Source organism: Pyrus communis, chromosome 11, assembly GCF_041283825.1.
Source record: "Pyrus communis isolate YQ-2024b chromosome 11, ASM4128382v1, whole genome shotgun sequence".
In the NCBI taxonomy this organism is placed as follows: Eukaryota; Viridiplantae; Streptophyta; class Magnoliopsida; order Rosales; family Rosaceae; genus Pyrus; species Pyrus communis.
In genome coordinates this window covers 12,094,817-12,114,997 of record NC_142575.1, presented here as the reverse complement: position 1 = coordinate 12,114,997, position 20,181 = coordinate 12,094,817, and the positions used below count along the sequence as shown (strand labels likewise).

Below are 20,181 nucleotides of genomic sequence, written 5' to 3'. Positions count from 1 at the left end.
CGGGGCCCAAAAAAACATGGACCAAAGCACACGGGTGGGCTGAACAAATTTGTACCATGGTTTAGGCCCAAAAATTTGGCTTTGATAGACATGGGTTGATCAGGCCCCAAACAGAATTTGGGCTGCAAGCCTGGTAGCAGCAAACGGGTTGCAAGAACAGGGTCCAAAAACAGAGGCCCAAATGGGCACTGCTCAGATGCATTGTAGTCCAGGTGCATCAATGCACCAGCATGGTGCTAGGATCAGGTGCATATGGGGCGTAGGGACACCATAGCCTTATGGGCTAGTGTCGCGCATTGGTCGAGCTGTGAACTTGGGCCTTATCAGGCGAGCCCAGTCTGAACAAATTTTCATTGCAAGCCGAGAAGGCCAACCCAATTGGACTTGGTTTCAGCCAAAAGAACACCCCAACATCGTTAGGTGTGGTCACCGAGGATGAAAGCCAGCGTCGCTGCTTTAGACGGCTGTGTTCTGGTCAAAAGTACTCAGTACGAGTCAAGGGTTTGACATGGAATTCGATGATGTGACGGAGAAAAAAGAAAAGGGGAAATCTCGATGTCCATAAACCAAAAACCCTCATATTCGAATTTGGGGTTTTCATATCCATGGAGATTCATACGAATCACAACCAAAATCAAAGTCGGCGATGACTGCAGGTCATTGAGGATGGCAGGGCATGGCTGCAAGCCATGCGTGGGACGCCGTGAAAGGCGTTAGAGTTTGGTAGGTGGACAACGTCGAAACAACGTCGTGGGTCTAGGTTCCAAAGGCGTGGAGCTTCTGGCTCCGGTGTAGGCTCGGGTCATGGGTTCGAAGAACCTTAAAAATTTACGATTTTTTTTCTTTCAATTAATTCAATGCATATTTAATTAAATAATTTAATGAATGAACATATATTTGATGCAATTCATGGCAAATATCAATTCACATAATTCGACAATTATGGATATAATGCATACATAATTTATGTAGAATCTAAAATTTGAAAAACGTAAAGTTAGGTCATGCATTATGGTGAATGTTCATGCTATTAGGGCTGCAAAAATATCGAGATAAAAACCGTTGTTTTGAAAGAACCTGATTGTGTGATGATATTGATGAACTGGTTTGATGCAGAAAACTTTCACGTCAGATTCCTAAGTGCAGCAATAGGAGCGTGCTGATAACGTTATGGCCTATATTTAACTGACAAGGGAAAGGGAGTCGGTGGCACAGAGAAAATAGAGAGAGAGAGAGAGAGATGTGTGTGTAGGGTTGTGTAGATGATGTGTTATTCCCCCTAGGCAGTGCCTTTACTTATAGTAATAAAGGAAAGAAGAAATCATTTTCCTTCAAGGAATACAAGTTCTAATAGGAAAGAATAACTAGAATCAAATCTAATCTAGGATTTACACAATCACATTTAAATAAGAAGTTTATAACTATATGTATAAAGACAATAACAAACAGAAATTAGAATCACATGGTCATTTGGTAAAAGACTAGCAAGTAAAGAAAGAATAGGCGAAACAAAAGGTGACAAGAGTAACTAGTAGTATAAAAGTCAGTACGCATACACTATGCAATTGAACTTCGTACTCGCTCGTCAATGTGGAAGGGAACGACATAGTTCTTGATGAGTATAGTAGAAGCAATGAGATATAACTCGAGTTGCATGATATTTTCTCTACCGGTTCTTAAGTTGATGAATTTAGGCGATGAAACAGTCTTCCATCATCCTATTCACAGCTCAGAGTTTCTTCAAAAGAGCATTTCGAGATGCTTTAATGCCGGTTAAATAAAGGTCGTTGAAGCATTTGAAAGGTCGCCTGGAGCTCTTGCAGGTGAGCGAACACTTATACCTTATTAAAGTCTAAATGGTATCTTGATTATTGTCCTTCAAACTTACTGAACCCCAAAGCATTAAACCTTTACTTGATGCCATATCCGGATCTCCGATGCTCCGAACATGAACCTCAAAGTTGGAGCGGTTAACCTAGGTCTTGGACTCGATCCCTTGAACGGTTGATCTAAATCTTGGACTCGAGTCCTAAAACTCTAGGTCCTTAAGGATCACTAAGACCTTTAAGGCATGATCCCTAATATTATTCAAGTTTGATTTGAAACTTGATTCTAGTTTTCAACCAAGTCACATATATATATATATATGAACGATTGCATAATACTTCTCATGATGTCATCTCCGATTTTCATTCTACTACAATAACCAAACACCCGTTAGGATTAGTTCAACTAATCCTATATTTGTTGATGTTTGAGAAAATCAAAGTCATATACCTATATTTGTTAAAAAAGAAGTCATATACCCTCTTCGCTGTCTTCCAATGATTAAGGGGAAGGTCACCGTTGATAGTAACCTAACAGAATATTCTCACGAGCTCAGTAATCGTTAATCGCGTGGATCCAATATCCTAACATTTTCCCACCAAGACAAGAAATAGCGTTTCATGTTATAAAATAAATAACAGACAGGAATGAGCATTTACTGTATTAATTTATTTGTTCCTCAAAGAAAAGTTAATTATCGAGTACAACACTGCCTAGAATTTGTCAACAAAATACAGCAGTTTTGCGATGTCAAAATTTACGGTCGCTGGAACATCGACTTCACACCCTCTGGCATAATGTAGCCCTACGCAAGGACCAAACACCCTCGTATAGGAAGAGAGACTCTTTTTTGGGTTAACCAGAAATACTTATACAACATGACATGCGTAGTTATAGCGTTGTGTCAATTATATTTTATATATACGTTTTTCTTCTTATTATATTATATTATTAACAAGATGATGATAAAATTCAATATTATATTATTAACCAGAAAGACTCATACGACATGAATGCTTAAGTGTAGTAGCCTATTGCCCCTTAGTACTATAGTCTGATGGTATTCCTTTTCACTTGAAAGTGAGAGGTCGTATGTTCGAATGATGACGAATTCAATACCAAATTAGACTGTCTATTATGTGATTTTACCGAACTCTCCTTCTCCTTATGTAAAAATATCAATGTACTAAAAAAAAGAGTGTAGTAGCCAATTCACGTATCCATTTGTAAATACCACGCCACTCTCAGATCACACCCCCTTGTGTCAAGTGCGTATTTGTTGAATTTTTATACCACAGATCACACCCCTCAGTGGCAAGTGCCCATTTGTTGAATTTTTATACCACGTCACTCTCGAATATCACCCTTTTGTGTCAAGTGCTGTATATATTTGAATTTTTTTAGTACAGACAACCAGACTATGCAACCGATGGGCCGGAAGTGGGTTGACCGGGCTACTCTCAAATTCAAGGGGCTTGGTGGGTTATTTTGTGTCTAAGGCCGGACGGTTACGTATCTGGTGGTCCCAACTCAAGAACTTATCCTTATACAAGCATCTAGACAAAAGAATTTCTTTGAAATGTAGTTCCGTAAGATTAATAAACTTGTCCAAATCCAACGGTCACCATGACCCATCCTACAATAACATATCATAGACGCGAAGCATGGGATGGTGGAGGTGGTCATATCTGTGCCTCCGCACATTCGCCGAACCCAACCGCGGCATGAAACGATGGAATTCGTCCGAGTTTTGACTAAGCATCCATTCTCAACAATCACAAGAAACTAAAATATTAATAATTAATATCAAATAAAAATGATATGTAAGACAAAATACAGTTGGAGGGGGACGACTCTCTCTCTCTCTCGCTCTCTTTTCTTATTTGTCCGGCTACGATTTTGTTAGTCTATATAATGCTGACCTACTTCCAGGGGCAGAATTGAATTCTCTCTCTCTCTCTCTCTCTCTCTCTCTTCACATTTTCTCAAACTTCACCAAAAACCAAGAAGCAAAGTGTGAAGAGTTTTGACAAGACAAAGAATAAAAACAAAAATCCATTCGTTTATTGATCATCAAATTTTCAACTTGGTCAGTCCAAACAACTTTGAACATAGGAGGTCAATCGGTTTTCTGAAACTGGGTTCGTCTGACTTGGTTGTGTTTGTCTAACCCAATCATTGAAATCTCGAGTTTCGAGTGATTTGGTCGTTTTCGGGAGTTAAAAAATGGCGGCGGCGTTAGCCGGAGATGATCTGGTCAGGCAGTCAAGTCTGGCCAGGCAGTCGAGCAGCCGGCGGAGCTGGCGGTCGACTAGTGTTCGGGAAATGTGGAACGCACCGGACGTGTTCCAGAGGAGCGGGCGGCAGCAGGTGGAGGATGAGGAGGAGGAGCTCAAGTGGGCGGCCATAGAAAGGTTGCCCACATATGATAGGATGAGGAGGGGGATGCTGAGGCAGGCCATGAGCAATGGGAGGTTTGTAACTGAAGAAGTCGACGTCGCGAATCTTGGGGCACAAGACAAGAAGCAGTTGATGGAGAGCATACTTAAGGTTGTGGAGGATGACAATGAAAGGTTCTTGCAAAGGCTCAGAGCCAGAAATGACAGGTTTGTGTTCTGTGTAGTTTGTTTGGTTGATGAGAAAATCAATAGGAAAAAAAATAAAGTTGGATTTAAATTTTGGGGAAAAGGAAAAGGACTATGGTTTCGATCTAAAACTTCTATTATTTTGATACAACAATATATTTACATTGTGGGAGAGTAAATTGATATCAAACTCGTCATCCATGAGATTTGAACCTAAGTGCCAATATCTGAACATTTTTTAGTTGGTGTTTGAGAAAACATAAACTCTGTGTGACTGATTTGGCAATTGGGTTCCGTGGAAATGGAGTTTTAAAGCTTTACAATCATTAGACATAATTTTTATTTTCCTTGGTTTTTGCTAAATTTGTGTTTGGTTTGGAATTTTGGATTATTTTTGTAAATGTGTTTCTTGAATTTGGAAACAGGGTTGGTATTGAGGTTCCTAAGGTTGAGGTTAGATTCCAGAATATATCAATTGAGGGAGATGCATATGTCGGTACCAGAGCACTTCCAACTCTGCTCAATTCCACCTTGAACCAGCTTGAGGTATCGTCTCAAAGTCTTTTAATACCGAGCCTTACTTCTTAGTATAACGCTTTGCTAGCGGATCTTAGATTTCTAAATTTGCATACTCGTGAACAGGGACTAGCTGGATTGATTGGACTCTCACAATCGAAGAAAAGAGTTGTCAAGATACTCCAAGATGTGAGCGGTGTTATTAAACCGTCAAGGTACGCTCATGTTTTGCCTATCTAACATCTTTACTGGACTGGTGTAAGTTTTATTTCATCAATGAAAGAAAAACTAGTCAATCATAAAAAACAAACTCATGTTCCTGTGAGAAGAAGACGGAAGCTATTCTTTTGGGATGCTTCTCAGGTGAAGTAGTTTTGTTTTTAAATTTCATCCCTAAGCTTATTGTTTTGTTTTACAGGATGACGCTGCTTCTTGGACCTCCGTCATCAGGAAAAACAACACTGCTAAAAGCACTTGCTGGCAAACTCGATAAGGATCTAAGGGTTTGTCATCTTCTCTATCTCCTTACATTTGACCAGAGTTATCCAATAGATTAATGCGGGGTACATGTATACATTTTCGAATGTACTGACAAATTGTGTTATAAACAGGTAACTGGGAACGTGACCTATTGTGGCCATGAATTCCATGAATTTGTGCCTCAGAGAACTTCTGCTTATATTAGCCAACATGATCTTCATTATGGTGAGATGACAGTTCGTGAAACATTGGATTTCTCTGGACGTTGCCTGGGAGTTGGAACCAGGTATGATTTGCTGGTAGAATTGTCTAGACGGGAGAAAGATTCAGGTATCAAACCGGATCCTGAAATTGATGCATTCATGAAAGCTACATCTATGGTTGGCCAGGAAACTAGTTTGATCACAGATTACGTTCTCAAGGTTTGTTGATTCAATCATAAGATTGTATTGTTGTTCTATCATTCTTATCGTACAAGGCTAACGTCTTTTACTTTTTCTGACAGATACTTGGACTTGATATCTGTGCTGACATTATGGTGGGTGATGACATGAGAAGGGGTATATCCGGTGGACAGAAGAAACGTGTAACTACTGGTATGTTACTGATGTCATTTGAGTTATTCCACGATGTTACGCTTTCTATTTGTGTTTGGACATGTTTAAGATAACGACTGTGTCATTTTTGCACGTTTAGTGTTTCTAATATTTTGTATAAACTTAGGTACCAATCTGGTTTCTGTCAACTGGCACTTTTACTTTTAAGAAACCGTTGTTAGTCTTGCTTCGCATGATAGGAATGATAGTTAAGATACAAAACTTTTACCTGGTATTCTAATCCGCAATGTCTATTGTGAATGCAGGAGAAATGTTGGTTGGACCTGCGAAAGCATTTTTCATGGATGAAATATCAACAGGGCTGGATAGTTCCACAACCTTTCAGATTGTCAAGTTCATGAAGCAGATGGTTCATATTATGGAAGTGTCAATGGTGATCTCTCTCTTGCAGCCTGCACCTGAGACGTATGATCTGTTTGATGACATTATGCTTCTTTCTGAGGGTCAGATTGTGTACCACGGTCCACGTGAGAATGTGCTTGAGTTCTTCAAATATATAGGCTTCAGATGCCCTGACAGAAAAGGTGTTGCAGACTTCTTGCAAGAAGTGACATCAAAGAAAGACCAAGAGCAATACTGGTATAAGAAGAACCAACCTTACAGATATGTTTCAGTATCAGATTTCGTTCAAGCTTTCCCCACTTTTCATGTTGGCCAACGTCTTGTGGAAGACCTAAGAGTTCCTTACGATAAAAGATCAGTCCATCCTGCTGCTCTAGTGACGGATAAGTATGGAATATCCAATACGGAGCTCTTCAAGGCATGCTTTGCAAGGGAATGGTTGCTGATGAAGCGTAACTCTTTCGTGTACATATTCAAAACTACGCAGATAACAATCATGGCTACAATTGCTCTGACGGTATTCTTAAGAACAGAAATGAAAGCTGGAAAAGCAGAAGATTCGGCAAAATTCTGGGGAGCACTGTTTTTCAGTCTCATTAACGTCATGTTTAACGGAATGGCAGAGCTTGCAATGACAGTTTTTAGGATTCCTGTGTTCTTTAAACAAAGGGATGCGTTGTTTTATCCTGGCTGGGCTTTTGGCTTGCCCATTTCGCTAACCAGAATCCCCATTTCATTGATGGAATCTGGGATATGGATTCTTTTAACATACTACACAATCGGGTTTGCACCTGCGGCCAGTAGGTAAGCTTCAATCTTATCAGTCATAGCATTCTCGAAAGCTTCATTTTTGTGCTGCTAAATAAATTACGAAAGATATGCAATCGAGTTATTCTTTAATCTGACTTCTGTATATGTGTTCAGGTTCTTCAAACAGTTTTTGGCTTTCTTCGGTGTACATCAGGTGGCACTTTCCCTTTTCCGTTTTATTGCTGCCCTTGGAAGAACAGAGGTTGTTGCGAGCACAATTGGTTCCTTTACATTGCTACTGGTGTTTGTCCTTGGAGGTTTTGTTGTCGCTAAAGGTTAGAAATCCTTCTCATTTCATTGTCAAAGTAAGCTAGGACATTTACAAATTTGATACCAGCACCGTACAGATTTCTAAATAATTGCATTGATGACTGATACCCCTTCCACGTGTTATCAAATGTTCACATGTCCCATTTCATTGTGCAGATGACATCAAGTCATGGATGATATGGGGCTACTATATTTCACCTATGATGTATGGGCAAAATGCAATTGCTATCAATGAGTTTCTTGATAAAAGATGGAGTCAAGTAAGTTCACTGAAGCGTATATATAATTCGCACCATATCTTAATAATAATTATAACAGTTTCATATCTAAATCGAACTGGTTGAGCTTAATGAAAGTTTTAATCCCTTTGCACAGTCTGTCCCCGGTGCCTCTGGAGACACAGTTGGAAAGGTACTTCTGAGAGAAAGAGGACTGTTTACTACGGAGACATGGTATTGGACTTGTATTGGCGCGCTCTTCGGATTTACTGTTCTCTTCAATCTTCTCTTTATTGCAGCACTGACCTACTTAGATCGTAAGTCAATAATTTTCTACTGTCATGAGGTAGTGAGACCGAAATGGCTCAAGTGCTGATTATCTGTTTTATTATTATCTCAATTTCAGCTCTAAGTGAAACTAAAACTCTAATTGAGAATGATGAAGACTCTGAAAGGAATAAGAAGCGACGATCCAATCCAGAAGGTAAAAATATAATTTCTTGTGGATCCTAACCTGGATGTTTGTTTCTAAAAGATGGCACATGCTTTTCATCTCGAAAAGTAGCCTCGCTATCAAATTATTCTCTTCATCTAATAAATAATGATCAATAACAGGTATTGATATGCAAGTAAGAAATTCTCAAGGAATAAATCAAGCCAAACGAGGAATGATTTTACCCTTCCAGCCCCTCTCACTCGCTTTCAACCATGTGAATTATTATGTGGATATGCCTGCCGTAAGCACTTCTTTTCCTCCAAAGTTTGAAGTTCTAAACGAGCAAAGCCAGAATTTAAACATTTTCCCAAGTCATTTTGTTTAGGCTAACTTTCTTTGTGTCTTTACCAGGAAATGAAGAGCCAAGGGATTGAAGAGACCCGACTCCAACTTCTACGAGATGTCAGTGGTGCATTTAGGCCTGGTGTTTTGACTGCATTAGTTGGTGTCAGCGGTGCTGGAAAGACAACCTTGATGGATGTCTTAGCTGGAAGAAAGACTGGCGGGTACATTGAAGGAAGTATTACCATCTCTGGTTACCCAAAGAACCAAGCCACATTTGCTCGAGTCAGCGGTTACTGTGAACAAAATGATATTCATTCACCATTTGTTACTGTCTATGAGTCTCTCCTATACTCTGCCTGGCTGCGTCTTGCTAAAGATGTCAAGACCGAAACACGAAAGGTATTTTCCTGATTTTCCATTGATAAATACTTTTAGCAACTCTAGCATTTGTTCTCTTCATAAATTGTTCCATTCCCATAAACATATGCTGAGTCTCATTTATCCATTTTCTTTCCACTCTGCAGATGTTTGTTGATGAGGTTATGGATTTGGTTGAGCTTAACCCATTGAGAAATGCTTTAGTTGGACTTCCGGGAGTTGATGGACTTTCAACTGAGCAGAGAAAGAGGCTCACTATTGCTGTAGAATTGGTTGCCAACCCTTCCATCATCTTCATGGATGAGCCGACATCAGGTCTTGATGCTAGAGCAGCCGCCATTGTTATGCGTACTGTAAGAAACACTGTGGATACAGGACGAACTGTTGTCTGCACAATTCACCAGCCTAGCATTGACATTTTTGAAGCTTTTGATGAGGTACAAACTGATTTTTCAATCTGTGACCAGTATAATTTTTCATTATTTCTCATACAGTATTTCACCTTGATTTCATTTTGCCTTGCAGCTTTTCTTGATGAAAAGAGGTGGGCAGGTGATTTATGCCGGTCCTCTAGGTCGCCAGTCTCACAAACTTGTTGAATACTTTGAGGTAAGTTTCTACTTGAATCACCCCGGTCAATTTCCTGTAATCCAAAATGCATTTTACTCTGCGAGATTAATTGTTTGACTAATACAAAATATCTTGCAGGCTATTCCAGGGGTTGCAAAGATCAAAGAAGGTTACAATCCAGCTACCTGGATGTTGGAGGTCAGCTCGGCTGCCATTGAGGCTCAAAATGATGTGGACTTTGCAGAAATATTTGCGAACTCTGATCAATATAGGTAAGTTGCATGTAGTTGTGTTTTCTCTTCATTTCTATCGTTGTTATCCACTTGTCTGTGTGGACTAATTATTATTTTTTTTCTTCCCTTTTGTTTCGTTTGTTCAGGAGAAATCAAGAACTTATCAAGGAACTAAGCATGCCAGAACCAGGCTCCAACGATCTTTATTTCCCTACCCAATACTCCCAAAGCTTCGTAACACAATGCAAGGCATGCTTCTGGAAACAACATTGGTCGTACTGGAGAAACTCACGATACAATGCCATTAGGTTTTTCATGACAATCTGCATTGGAGTATTATTTGGTGTTATCTTCTGGGGCAAAGGAGACAAGATGTAAGTTCAGGAACTCTGTTATTAGCCTGATCTTTCTTACACATTTTTCTTTGAAATGTGATTCAGTTGCATGTTTTCTCCAAACACTGCTACTTGTATAGTGTTTAACTTTATATATTCTTGTGAACAGACACCAACAACAAGACCTGATCAATCTTTTGGGAGCTACCTATTCCGCCGTCCTTTTCCTTGGAGCTAGCAATGCATCTGCTGTGCAATCCGTGGTTGCGGTTGAACGAACAGTTTTCTATCGTGAAAGAGCAGCTGGAATGTATTCAGAGTTGCCTTATGCATTTGCTCAGGTAAGATATTGAAAGCCATACATGTTTATTATGTGCTTGATTTTGTACAGTCATTAGAATTTCGTATCTTTGTTATTGACATACATTGTAAATTGGTGTGTTGTAGGTGGCTATTGAGACAATTTACGTTGCAATCCAAACCTTCGTCTATTCCTGCCTTCTGTTTTTCATGATTGGGTACACTTTCAAGGTGGAGAAGTTTTTGTACTTCTACTACTTCATCTTCATGTGCTTTACCTACTTCTCTATGTACGGAATGATGGTTGTTGCCCTGACTCCTGGCCATCAAATTGCTGCAATTGTTATGTCATTCTTCTTGAGTTTCTGGAACTTGTTCTCGGGCTTCCTCATTCCCAGGCCGGTATGTCATTTGAAACTCGATTGTTCTTCTCATTTCGAGTTCTTTTAAACGCTATTTACCTTGTTACAGATCATCTCTATTACTGCTGTATACCTAATATAAATCTTAATACTGCAGCTAATTCCTATTTGGTGGAGGTGGTACTACTGGGGTTCACCCGTTGCCTGGACAATTTACGGTATCTTCACATCTCAAGTAGGTGACATGAAGACTGAGGTCAGTAGTCCAATTCAAAAACCACAAAGAATTGATGTATTCCTCAAGAGCTACTTAGGTTTTGACTACGATTTTCTGATCCCTGTTGTCATCGCTCATCTTGGTTGGGTCCTCCTCTTCTTCTTCGTCTTTGCCTACGGCATCAAGTACCTTAACTTCCAAAGGAGATAAGCAATTTCACTGTACCTGCAAAATGTTAATAGATAGTTGAGTGTACAACATTACAGCTGAAGTTAGAGAGACAGATTTTGTCCTCTCTTTTTGTCTTGTTTTTGTTTTTGGTTTCATACATTTTGTGTAATTTGTTTGGCTTTGGATACATTTTTCATATTACTTTTGTATAGCTACATTTTATTCTTGAATATATAATGGAAGAAGCTTTGTGACTGTTCTTTCATATTGACATAACGAATACAAAATTTATTCAACCCAAGAAATCGATAGATGCGGAATTGGGATGAACAAAGAAACAACAGATTTTCAGACAATTCTGATAAACTTGAGCTCTGAAGTTGCCACTAGAAAGTAGCAATTTCAGTGCCTTCTTTATTTGTGCAATGAAAGAATAAATAATATACTTTGTTTTTTTGAAAACTCAGATCATACCCAGTATATGTTTCATAAGCTTGAGTTAGTCTGAGATTGCCACAAGACAGTAGCATCAACACTCTCATCATTGCAGAAGAGAAAAGGGTGCTGCTCAAACCCTTATTCTTTCAAAACTTGTCTCGCAAGCAACACGAGCTTTTTGTTGCTTAATTCAGCCTCCTGATCCTTCAACACCATTTGAACCTCCTTCCCTCCCATCCTCTCACACTTTGTTTCTGTCTTATTATCTCTATAAATTAAAATCAATAGAAGATGTTGACGTGACATAATTATAACCATTCAAGTAGGATGCTTCGAACATGCTGACGACTTGAGTGTCTCCAACATGTTGACTGAAATAAGGCCCAAATATATTGTATGACTAAATTTTGAGAAGATATTTTCTAGGGTTTGTGTTGGGACACAAACCTCTATTAATATTTACGCACATCGGGTGTGCTAGTTCAAGTGTGCACTTTTATTCAAAAAAATAAATAAATAAATAGAGAGTTTTCAAAAGTGAGTTTTTAAAAGGACTTTTAAGAAATAGTATTTTTGCAAGAGAGGAGATATTAGATTTCTCATTCCAACATCAAAATTGGCCTCTAACTAGAGTGTGCTCGCTTATCGGTTCTCTGTCAATTTCATCACTCATCTTGTTTAGAAGGTGTCGAGAGTTGGAGGTCATTTATTTTGGTGGCTTGGAGATCATCAAGGAGAGATCGTTTGGGTGAACAACCTTACTGAAGGTCAAGGTAGAGCTTAAAAAGGTGATGATCTTGTTCCTCATATCTCCTTTTATTTGATCCATCAGAAAATAATTTTTAAAGATTCATTGTCTGGAATTTTGATTTGTATTTTTTTTTAAACCTTGACGGTATGAGGGGAATTTTATTGATATTGAAAAAATTGTACACCTAGTCATGAGGGACATAAACCTAACCCCTCAAAATACAAGAAAACAAGACAAAAAAAAATACATGAAAAGAAGGGAGTGTTGTAAAATCAGAACTATGTGTGCAGTGGAATAAATGAAATAAAACACAATATTTATGAGGTTCCTCAACAATCATTGTAACTGGAGGACGTCTTAGGGGCAGCAGTAGTACTTTCTTTATTCTCTAGAATAATAGGAGTACAAGTATAACTCTCCCTATTGTCTCCCTATTCTTTCCCTCTTCTTCCTCTCTTTCCTTGCCTCATAACTTCATCTTATTGATGTGTTTTTGTCATACTTTGGCCTTCATTATATAGACAAATGAATAGGCAAAATGTCAAATCAAAACTTGCCACACTTACTACATAAAGGACACCACACTTACTATTTCACCTAAAACATCCACTTTGGGTGGCATGTTTACGCATCCACAATTGGAGTTTCATAACACTCTCCCTAGATGCTAATATATCAACATCAGTTGCCTTGTTAAAATCTTGATCTGTTTTTGGATGCTCCCCCTGATTTCAAATTCTTTAGGATGATGCGTGTTGATGCAATACTTGAACTTCTGTAGGCTCATCATTGATTCTTCTGCTTGAGTCTCTTACATAACAGAAGTGGAGTGCAACATTTGCCTTTAAATGATCTTTCAAAACATCACTTCTTAGCGGCTTATCCATGCTTGGCAGCTTCAGTGTAATGAGCCAACATTATATCAACTGTTCTAAGGTATTTGTTGTGGAAATCCAAGACCTAACAACAGTTAAAGATGACAACTCAAGAGGAATGCAATGTAAGCAATCAGGGAAAGGTTTCAGGCAATCAATTTCAGATCGGACGTTTGATTTTAGGTTCCGACGATTGCTCTTTCTCTTTGTCTTGCAGGTAAGAGCAAGGGCAAAGGAAAAGACAAGGAAAAAGCATAATATAAGATACTTTTGCTTTCAATTCTGATAATATGAGATACTTTTACTCTTGAAGAATTTGATGCTGATATAAAATTTCTCGATCAAAACTATTTTCTTGCTGAGGAAATGAGTTGAGCATTTTAAGAGACTTGGTTGAAGAGGTATTCTCGGAGAAGAAAGATGAGTATTCAAAAGGCTTTATTGAAGATGCATTCTCAGAAAAGAGGAAGAGTGAGGCATCCTTGCAGGTCTGCCTTGCCATGGAAGACGGAGGTCGACATATATAGGGATTTTCCAATAGTAGGTAGTGGTGTTGTTGGGACCATTTCCTTTACGCTTGTCAGCAACAGTGGTGTAGTTGAAATAGTAAAATTCACGCATTTCAACTTTGTCAGAGATCCTTGACAAGGTTACCCGTGATATCCGAAAAACTGAGATTGCATCTGAGAAATGCCAACAAACTTTATTCAGGGAATCTTGACTTTTGAAATTTGAAGATAGGTATACATTGCTTTTTCAGAAGCATCAATTATATCTAAAAAACGCTCTCAGAAAGTTGCCTTCTTGTGAAAATTGCCTCTAAGATTTCTCTTTATCTAACCTCATTTTCTTTCATCATTTATGAAAATGGCTTGCCCATCTTATCGTTATTTTGATTTGAATGTTGCAGAAGATGCAGATGTGGCTTCTCAAACTAATCTTTGACAACCATCCTCCTCTAACAGTCCTCTTACAGTTGGGGACTCTATGATGAATAATGATATAACCGCTAGCTAGGAATATTCTTACACCCAAGGATAAAAGGATACTTTCATAACAGTCTGATGAATTGGCTATTTAAGACTCTTTGGCTTTCAGTATTCAGTGTGCAAGCTTTGTATCCAATATGGGCCAACATCTACTTGCTCGAACTCGCTAAGTTGAATCATTAATGGTTGAGGTGGCAAACCTTAAAGAAGAAATTAGAGGGGATCAAACACGAGAATAGAGAGTTGCACATGCTTGCAAATAATTAATCGACGAGCATGAAAAGAAAATTATACCAGCTATAGGAATCTGAAAGTCAGATTCAAAGTGACCATTAGAGGTTTATGGCTTTATTCCAAAGGCACCTATGAACTCCACCATCTAGAGTTCTACCAAGTACTGAGGCTCCAAATGATCAACCTCTGATGCTTCCCTTTTCTGGAGTTCGGCCACGTATTGAAGTTCCACATGATCAGTCTCTAGTGCCTCACCCTTCTGGGGTTCTGTCAAGTATTGAGAGTTTACATGAGCAACCTTTGTAAAAGCTCATTTCCTTCTTCATTTTTTTTTAATTGTTTTGTAGTTGTAACTCACCTTTTAAAAGATAAGAGTATTGGCATATTATTCGATCTGCAGCTCGAGACAATATTTCATTTAAAACTTAAATTCAGGAGTCACAATCTAATATCATTAACTATTGCCAGTGATTTAGTATGTTGCAATAATATCATAATTAAAAAACTCATTAAGGCAATTTATACCATCCATTGGTATTGAGTACATAATTTGTGTTTTACCCTTCCAGGGCTTACTTCAAACAACTTGAATACTTCATGGATTTTCTACACTTCCTAACACATTACCCTTTGGAACTTATACAGAGCAATTTTCTCCTATGTATACTTGAGGGAATTACTTATGGAGATATGATGTGGGCATCTCACAACCCTTCAGTTATAATTCTCCATTCATATGAACTCATTTATAGAAGTATATCATAATTTCAAGTTTCAATTAGTAACCTTGTGTCATATCATGTAAGTGTTTTCATTGTATTACAAATGCTCTTATGTAACCTTCTTGGTTCAACATGTTTTGGCTATTTGTATTATATATATATAGGTCCACTTTTCCATGTTCTTACAAAATTGTAATGGAATTACCTCTCCATTTTTACGAATAATTTTTCCTTTCGTCGACTAACAAAAGAATGTGACTCAATATCAACATACCTCATTGATGAATCTAGTATATTGTAGCTACTTGTAAAAACCAAAATTACTATTGGTTATCATCAATCCATGATCCCATATTCTCATGCGCATGCATAAAAGCTTTTCATTTCTTTGGATATCTATTGCCTCTTTAAGGGCATTACACTGCCTTTTCCAGGGCAGTCATAGTTTAGAGAATGTGGATCATAACCTCCTCTTGAGCATTATAGAGCTTGGATTTTAATTTCCACTTCTGCAAGTTGAGTCATTGGAACCTATATGTCTATCACGCTTCATGCATGAGACATCAAAATTACCATGTCCCCCGCATTGTCCTTTCAGGACGTGTATCCATGCGGCGACTATCATTCTTCCAGTATGCAATAGTTTAGTAGTGCCATATTCTTCCTGTTTTGAATGACTGAATCTTTTGAGTCTGAGGATCTGCCTCGCTTCAGGAGTGCAATAGATGAATCATTTGCTGCCACATTATTCTGTCCAACAGGGGCATCAATTCTTCCAGGCACATTTGCAGTTGTTATGTGATTTTATCACTTTCATTGCATCATTAAATGCATCTAGTATTTGATTGGCAATACTTTGAAGATGAACAATTATTCTCACTTCATTTTCACATTGATTGCTTTGTGAATCAAAATAAGACAAGGTGGGTACATCTCCGTCAATTCTAATTGTTCTTCTGGAATGGTCTTTTATCCCCCTAATGGTGGGAAAACTATCTTATCAAAGTGACAATTCGCAAACCTAGCAGTAAACATGTTCCAAATATCGAATGATAGATGGTGAATCAAATCTAACATAAATTCCCAGTTTGCGCTAAGGCCTCATTTTAGTACATTGTGACAGTGCAATAGGCATATAGACAACATAACCAAAAAAACTCGTAAATGTGTAATGTTTGGCTAGTGCCCAAACATGAGTTGTACTGAGGAGTATTGATGATTGGCAACAAGTCTCAATCGAACTAATGATGCATCATGTAAAATGACATGTCCTCATGTAGAAAATGGCAATTTCATTTTCATGAATAGAGCACGGGTAATCAATTTTAGCCGCTTAATAATTGCTTCTGCTAAACTATTTTGAGTATGGACATGAGGAACATGGTATTCAACATCAATGCCCAGTTTTGCAATAATCATAAAAAGTTTGAGAAGTAAATTCTCCAGCATTAGGATAATTTGGGAACTGTGCTCGTAATTGAATTATCTGAGCAAGGAGTCTCGCAAATGCTACATTTCGAGTAGTCAATAGGCAAACATGTGACCATCGAGTAGATCCATCAACTAAGACCATAAAATATAGAAATGATCCGCATTTTGGTTGGACTAGTCCATAATTATTCCTGAGATCTTTGATTCATATTTTTGGAATTCATGCATGTACTCAATTGTACATGGATTATGTCGTCATTTATACGAATCAATGAACTTCTAGTCCTTATTTAAAGTCTATGGACTGAGGCTCTTATGGCCTTTATTACAATAAAGTTATGGCACTACGACACTTAAAAATTATGGTACTCATCAGGGAACTTCATATCTGATCTTATTGTATTCTGAGGATCAAGGGACTTTATGTCTAATTTTTTTTTGTACGATGATGATCAAGGAACTTCAGGTCCGATCTTTTATATGACAGAACTTTAGATCCAATCATTTATATGATGAGGATCAAGAAACTTCAAGTTCTATATATACTCATCATAACAAAATGTAAGTACAATAAATCAATTAAAGCAATAGGCAGCAATTACAGCCATGGTAAATAAATTGCCTTTAAGGAAATAAAGCTTGTGACAAGAGCTTTAAGCCAACACCATTCATTTAAATATATCAAAAATAGAAAAAAGGTGATGATTAAGTCTCCATCATTTTTTCTTCTTTTCTTTTTCTTTGTATGCCATATCCTTTTGTTTCATCCCTTTTATTTTATTTTAGTTTTATTTTCACAACTCTTAAGTCTTTTTAGTTACCCAGGAAGTGATAGTAACAATATGTCCTAGTTTGTGTTCCTCCTCTGGTGAGTTTCGAAAGAGTCGAAACGGTTCTCGTAAATTTTGGTGCCAAGAGTAGTGTCTACACCTTATGAGAAGATCAAACTGTTAGATCTGACTCAAATTTTATTATAATATGGACAAGAGGGTAACAAACAACGTTTTTGAAGAAACAATTTCGATCTGAGCTATTAAAAATGAAATTTTGATGCTCATAAAATGGTTGTCCAGTATTTTGCGGATTGGAAACTGGATTGGTGTTTTAAACATCTGCGACAATCACACTGTTGGATTTTTCTGAAATTTTGATATGTTTTAGGTACTGGGCGAATGAACAACTTTCAAGAAGGAAGTATTTCAATCAGATGTCTGGAAGTTGGAGTTCAGACACTGTTTACATGGCTGTCAGTTTTTCCTACGGATTTTGAGTCTGTACCATTTGTTCTTCTGTGAGATTTCAGCCGACAGAGGTGAGAGGTAGGTAGTGCTTCATTGAATTTGTGGCATTGTGCTTTCCACTGACACGAGAACCTTTCGTGCTAATAACGTGTTCTGAAATCGACGGTATGTGTGTAGTGGATCAAATGAAATAAGACACAATATTTACGAGATTCCTCAACAGTCAGTGTAAGTGGAGTACGTCATCGGGGCAGCAATAGTACAAGGATAACTCTCTCTATTATTTCCGACTTCTTCCTCTCTTTCATTTCCTCCATAACTTCCTTTTATTGATGTGTTTTTCTCATACTTTGGCTTCATTATATAGACAAATGAATAGGCAAAATGTCAAATCAAAACCTACCACACTTACTACATAATGGACACCACACCTACTATTTCCCCTAAAACATCCACTTTGGGTGGCATGTTTATGAATCCATATGTGGCATCCACAATTAGAGTTTCATAACAAGGTTGACATAAACCTTACCCTTCTAGAAACAAAAACAACAAAGATACAAGGAAAAAGAGGGGGGGTGGGAAATGAAACCTAACCCCTCTAAAGATGAACCTAAAGTTCTAAACCTGCAAAACAGAACAAGGAACATGAAAAAGAAAAGAAAGAAAAAAAGTGAGACAAACCTGTATGCCAAGATGCATATTAATTTGAGAAGCGGAAACTAGGAAAGCCAACATATTGTTTGAAAATACAGCGGCACGAACAGTCACCGGAGGGGAATCATGCCATACCAAAGTTGGAGAAGACAAGCCCATGTTAGCAAAAAATTTCACAACTACATTTCCTTCATGATATATGTGAGAGTCATAGAAAGTCATCTTTCGAATGTGGTCCAAACAAATAGACCATTACGTAAAAAGAGGCCAAGAAGGATCAAAATCAGTCGATTAGAGAGTAGAAATAACACTAGAAAGTCATTTTTTTAACCAAATACAATGCCAACCACACTGATATGCAAATTCTGCACAAATAATAAATGCTGATAATTCTGCATAAAAAGAGTTGCAATGACCATTCCCTTGGCAGAAACCACCAAGAAACTAACCATGGCAATCCCAAAAAACTCCTTCACAAGTAGGAGGACCAGGATTTCCTTTAGACAAATCATCTGTATGAAGTTTAATCCAAGGAAACCAAGGAGAAGACCAAAGCACATGAAGGATAGTTGGTGCCTTGCGAGGAATAAGTTGGATTCCCAGAGAAGAAATGATACGAGCATCAAAACCCGGATAATAACTAGGAATCAAGAATACTATAAAAGAGTTTTTGGTTTCTCTCATTCATCTAAAAGCACAAGAATAATCACACAAAAAAATATTCATTTTTTTTTTCTTCTAAAAAAGAACCAGCTGGTAGCGTCATCACAGCAATCCACACTTTAGGGGCTGTGGAAGACTCACGGAGGCATTTCAACCTCCCCTGGCTACCGTCGTGCGATTTACCATCCCGTCATGCTATTCGCCACCCCCGCGAATCAAATCAGAACGTGTCGTATGAAAGACGGGCTTAAAATTGGTCCCCAATCACTGAGTCATAGGGTGGTTTACACAACAAAATATTCTAAAGATTGTATTATAAGTGAAATAATCAATTAATAAAAAAAGAGAGAACAAAAATTCCAATGAAGGAGATAATCATTCCAAATATAGATATATTATCAATCCAAATCAATGGTAGTGTTTTTAGAGCATAAATAACATGATGTTTTAAATAAATATGATACTTTAAATAAAAATTCAGTACCAAACCAAGAAACTTTTTTTCTTAAATAACTCTAAAACCATCTACATTTTCTCAAAACAAAATACAGAAATATTAATTGTAAGGTTGTTCATTTGCCATCGGTGTCTAAAAATATGGTCCGATGTGCCTCCAGTTGTCGTCAGGAACAAAAATGCAACTTATGACAAATTGCAGACAAAACTAAGTTTTAGGAAATACATAGAATTAGGATTTGTGAGTTGACGTAGGGTGCATTTGTTGCATTGGATTATTTCGGACTGGACTAGCTTCTAGGACTAAATTGAACTGCTTTGGCCTGGACTAAACTGGATAAGGATAGTGAAGTGTCTTGTTGGACTAAACTATAGACTAAATTATTTTTAGGATCCAAATTTTTTTTTTTTATCATTTTTAATTTACTTTTGCCTTGAAAAACAATAAACAAACAATTTTTATATTATACAATATTATTTAGTAGTTATTTAATTTTTAGAAGCCTAGTTAATGTTTTACTAAAAGTTTGCTGATTACTTTTCAGAAGATGAGAACCTAGATAACTTGCAAAGCTCTCTCTCTCTGCCTCTTTGCAATCTCCTTCTCTGCCTCTTTGCTTCCTAACAAATCCATTGCAATTCTTAAAATCAAACCAAAAAGCAAGAAAGAGAATGAAAATTTAGGAGTCGAGGCGGGTGCATGTGTGATTGG

General features: G+C 37.7%; 1 protein-coding gene across 1 annotated transcript; it reads left to right on the top strand.

Moving 5' to 3' along the window:
* Positions 1–3,769: 3,769 nt before the first annotated feature.
* Positions 3,770–11,275, top strand: LOC137742129 (pleiotropic drug resistance protein 2). The gene is made up of 20 exons (XM_068481888.2): positions 3,770–4,433; positions 4,838–4,958; positions 5,055–5,143; positions 5,347–5,431; positions 5,540–5,830; positions 5,914–6,004; positions 6,271–7,171; positions 7,292–7,452; positions 7,604–7,707; positions 7,823–7,982; positions 8,072–8,149; positions 8,281–8,402; positions 8,513–8,845; positions 8,971–9,261; positions 9,350–9,433; positions 9,533–9,666; positions 9,774–10,001; positions 10,132–10,303; positions 10,410–10,664; positions 10,782–11,275. The coding sequence occupies exons 1-20, from the start codon at positions 4,054–4,056 to the stop codon at positions 11,049–11,051; spliced, it is 4,350 nt and encodes a 1,449-aa protein (XP_068337989.2). The 5' UTR covers positions 3,770–4,053; the 3' UTR covers positions 11,052–11,275.
* Positions 11,276–20,181: the final 8,906 nt, after the last annotated feature.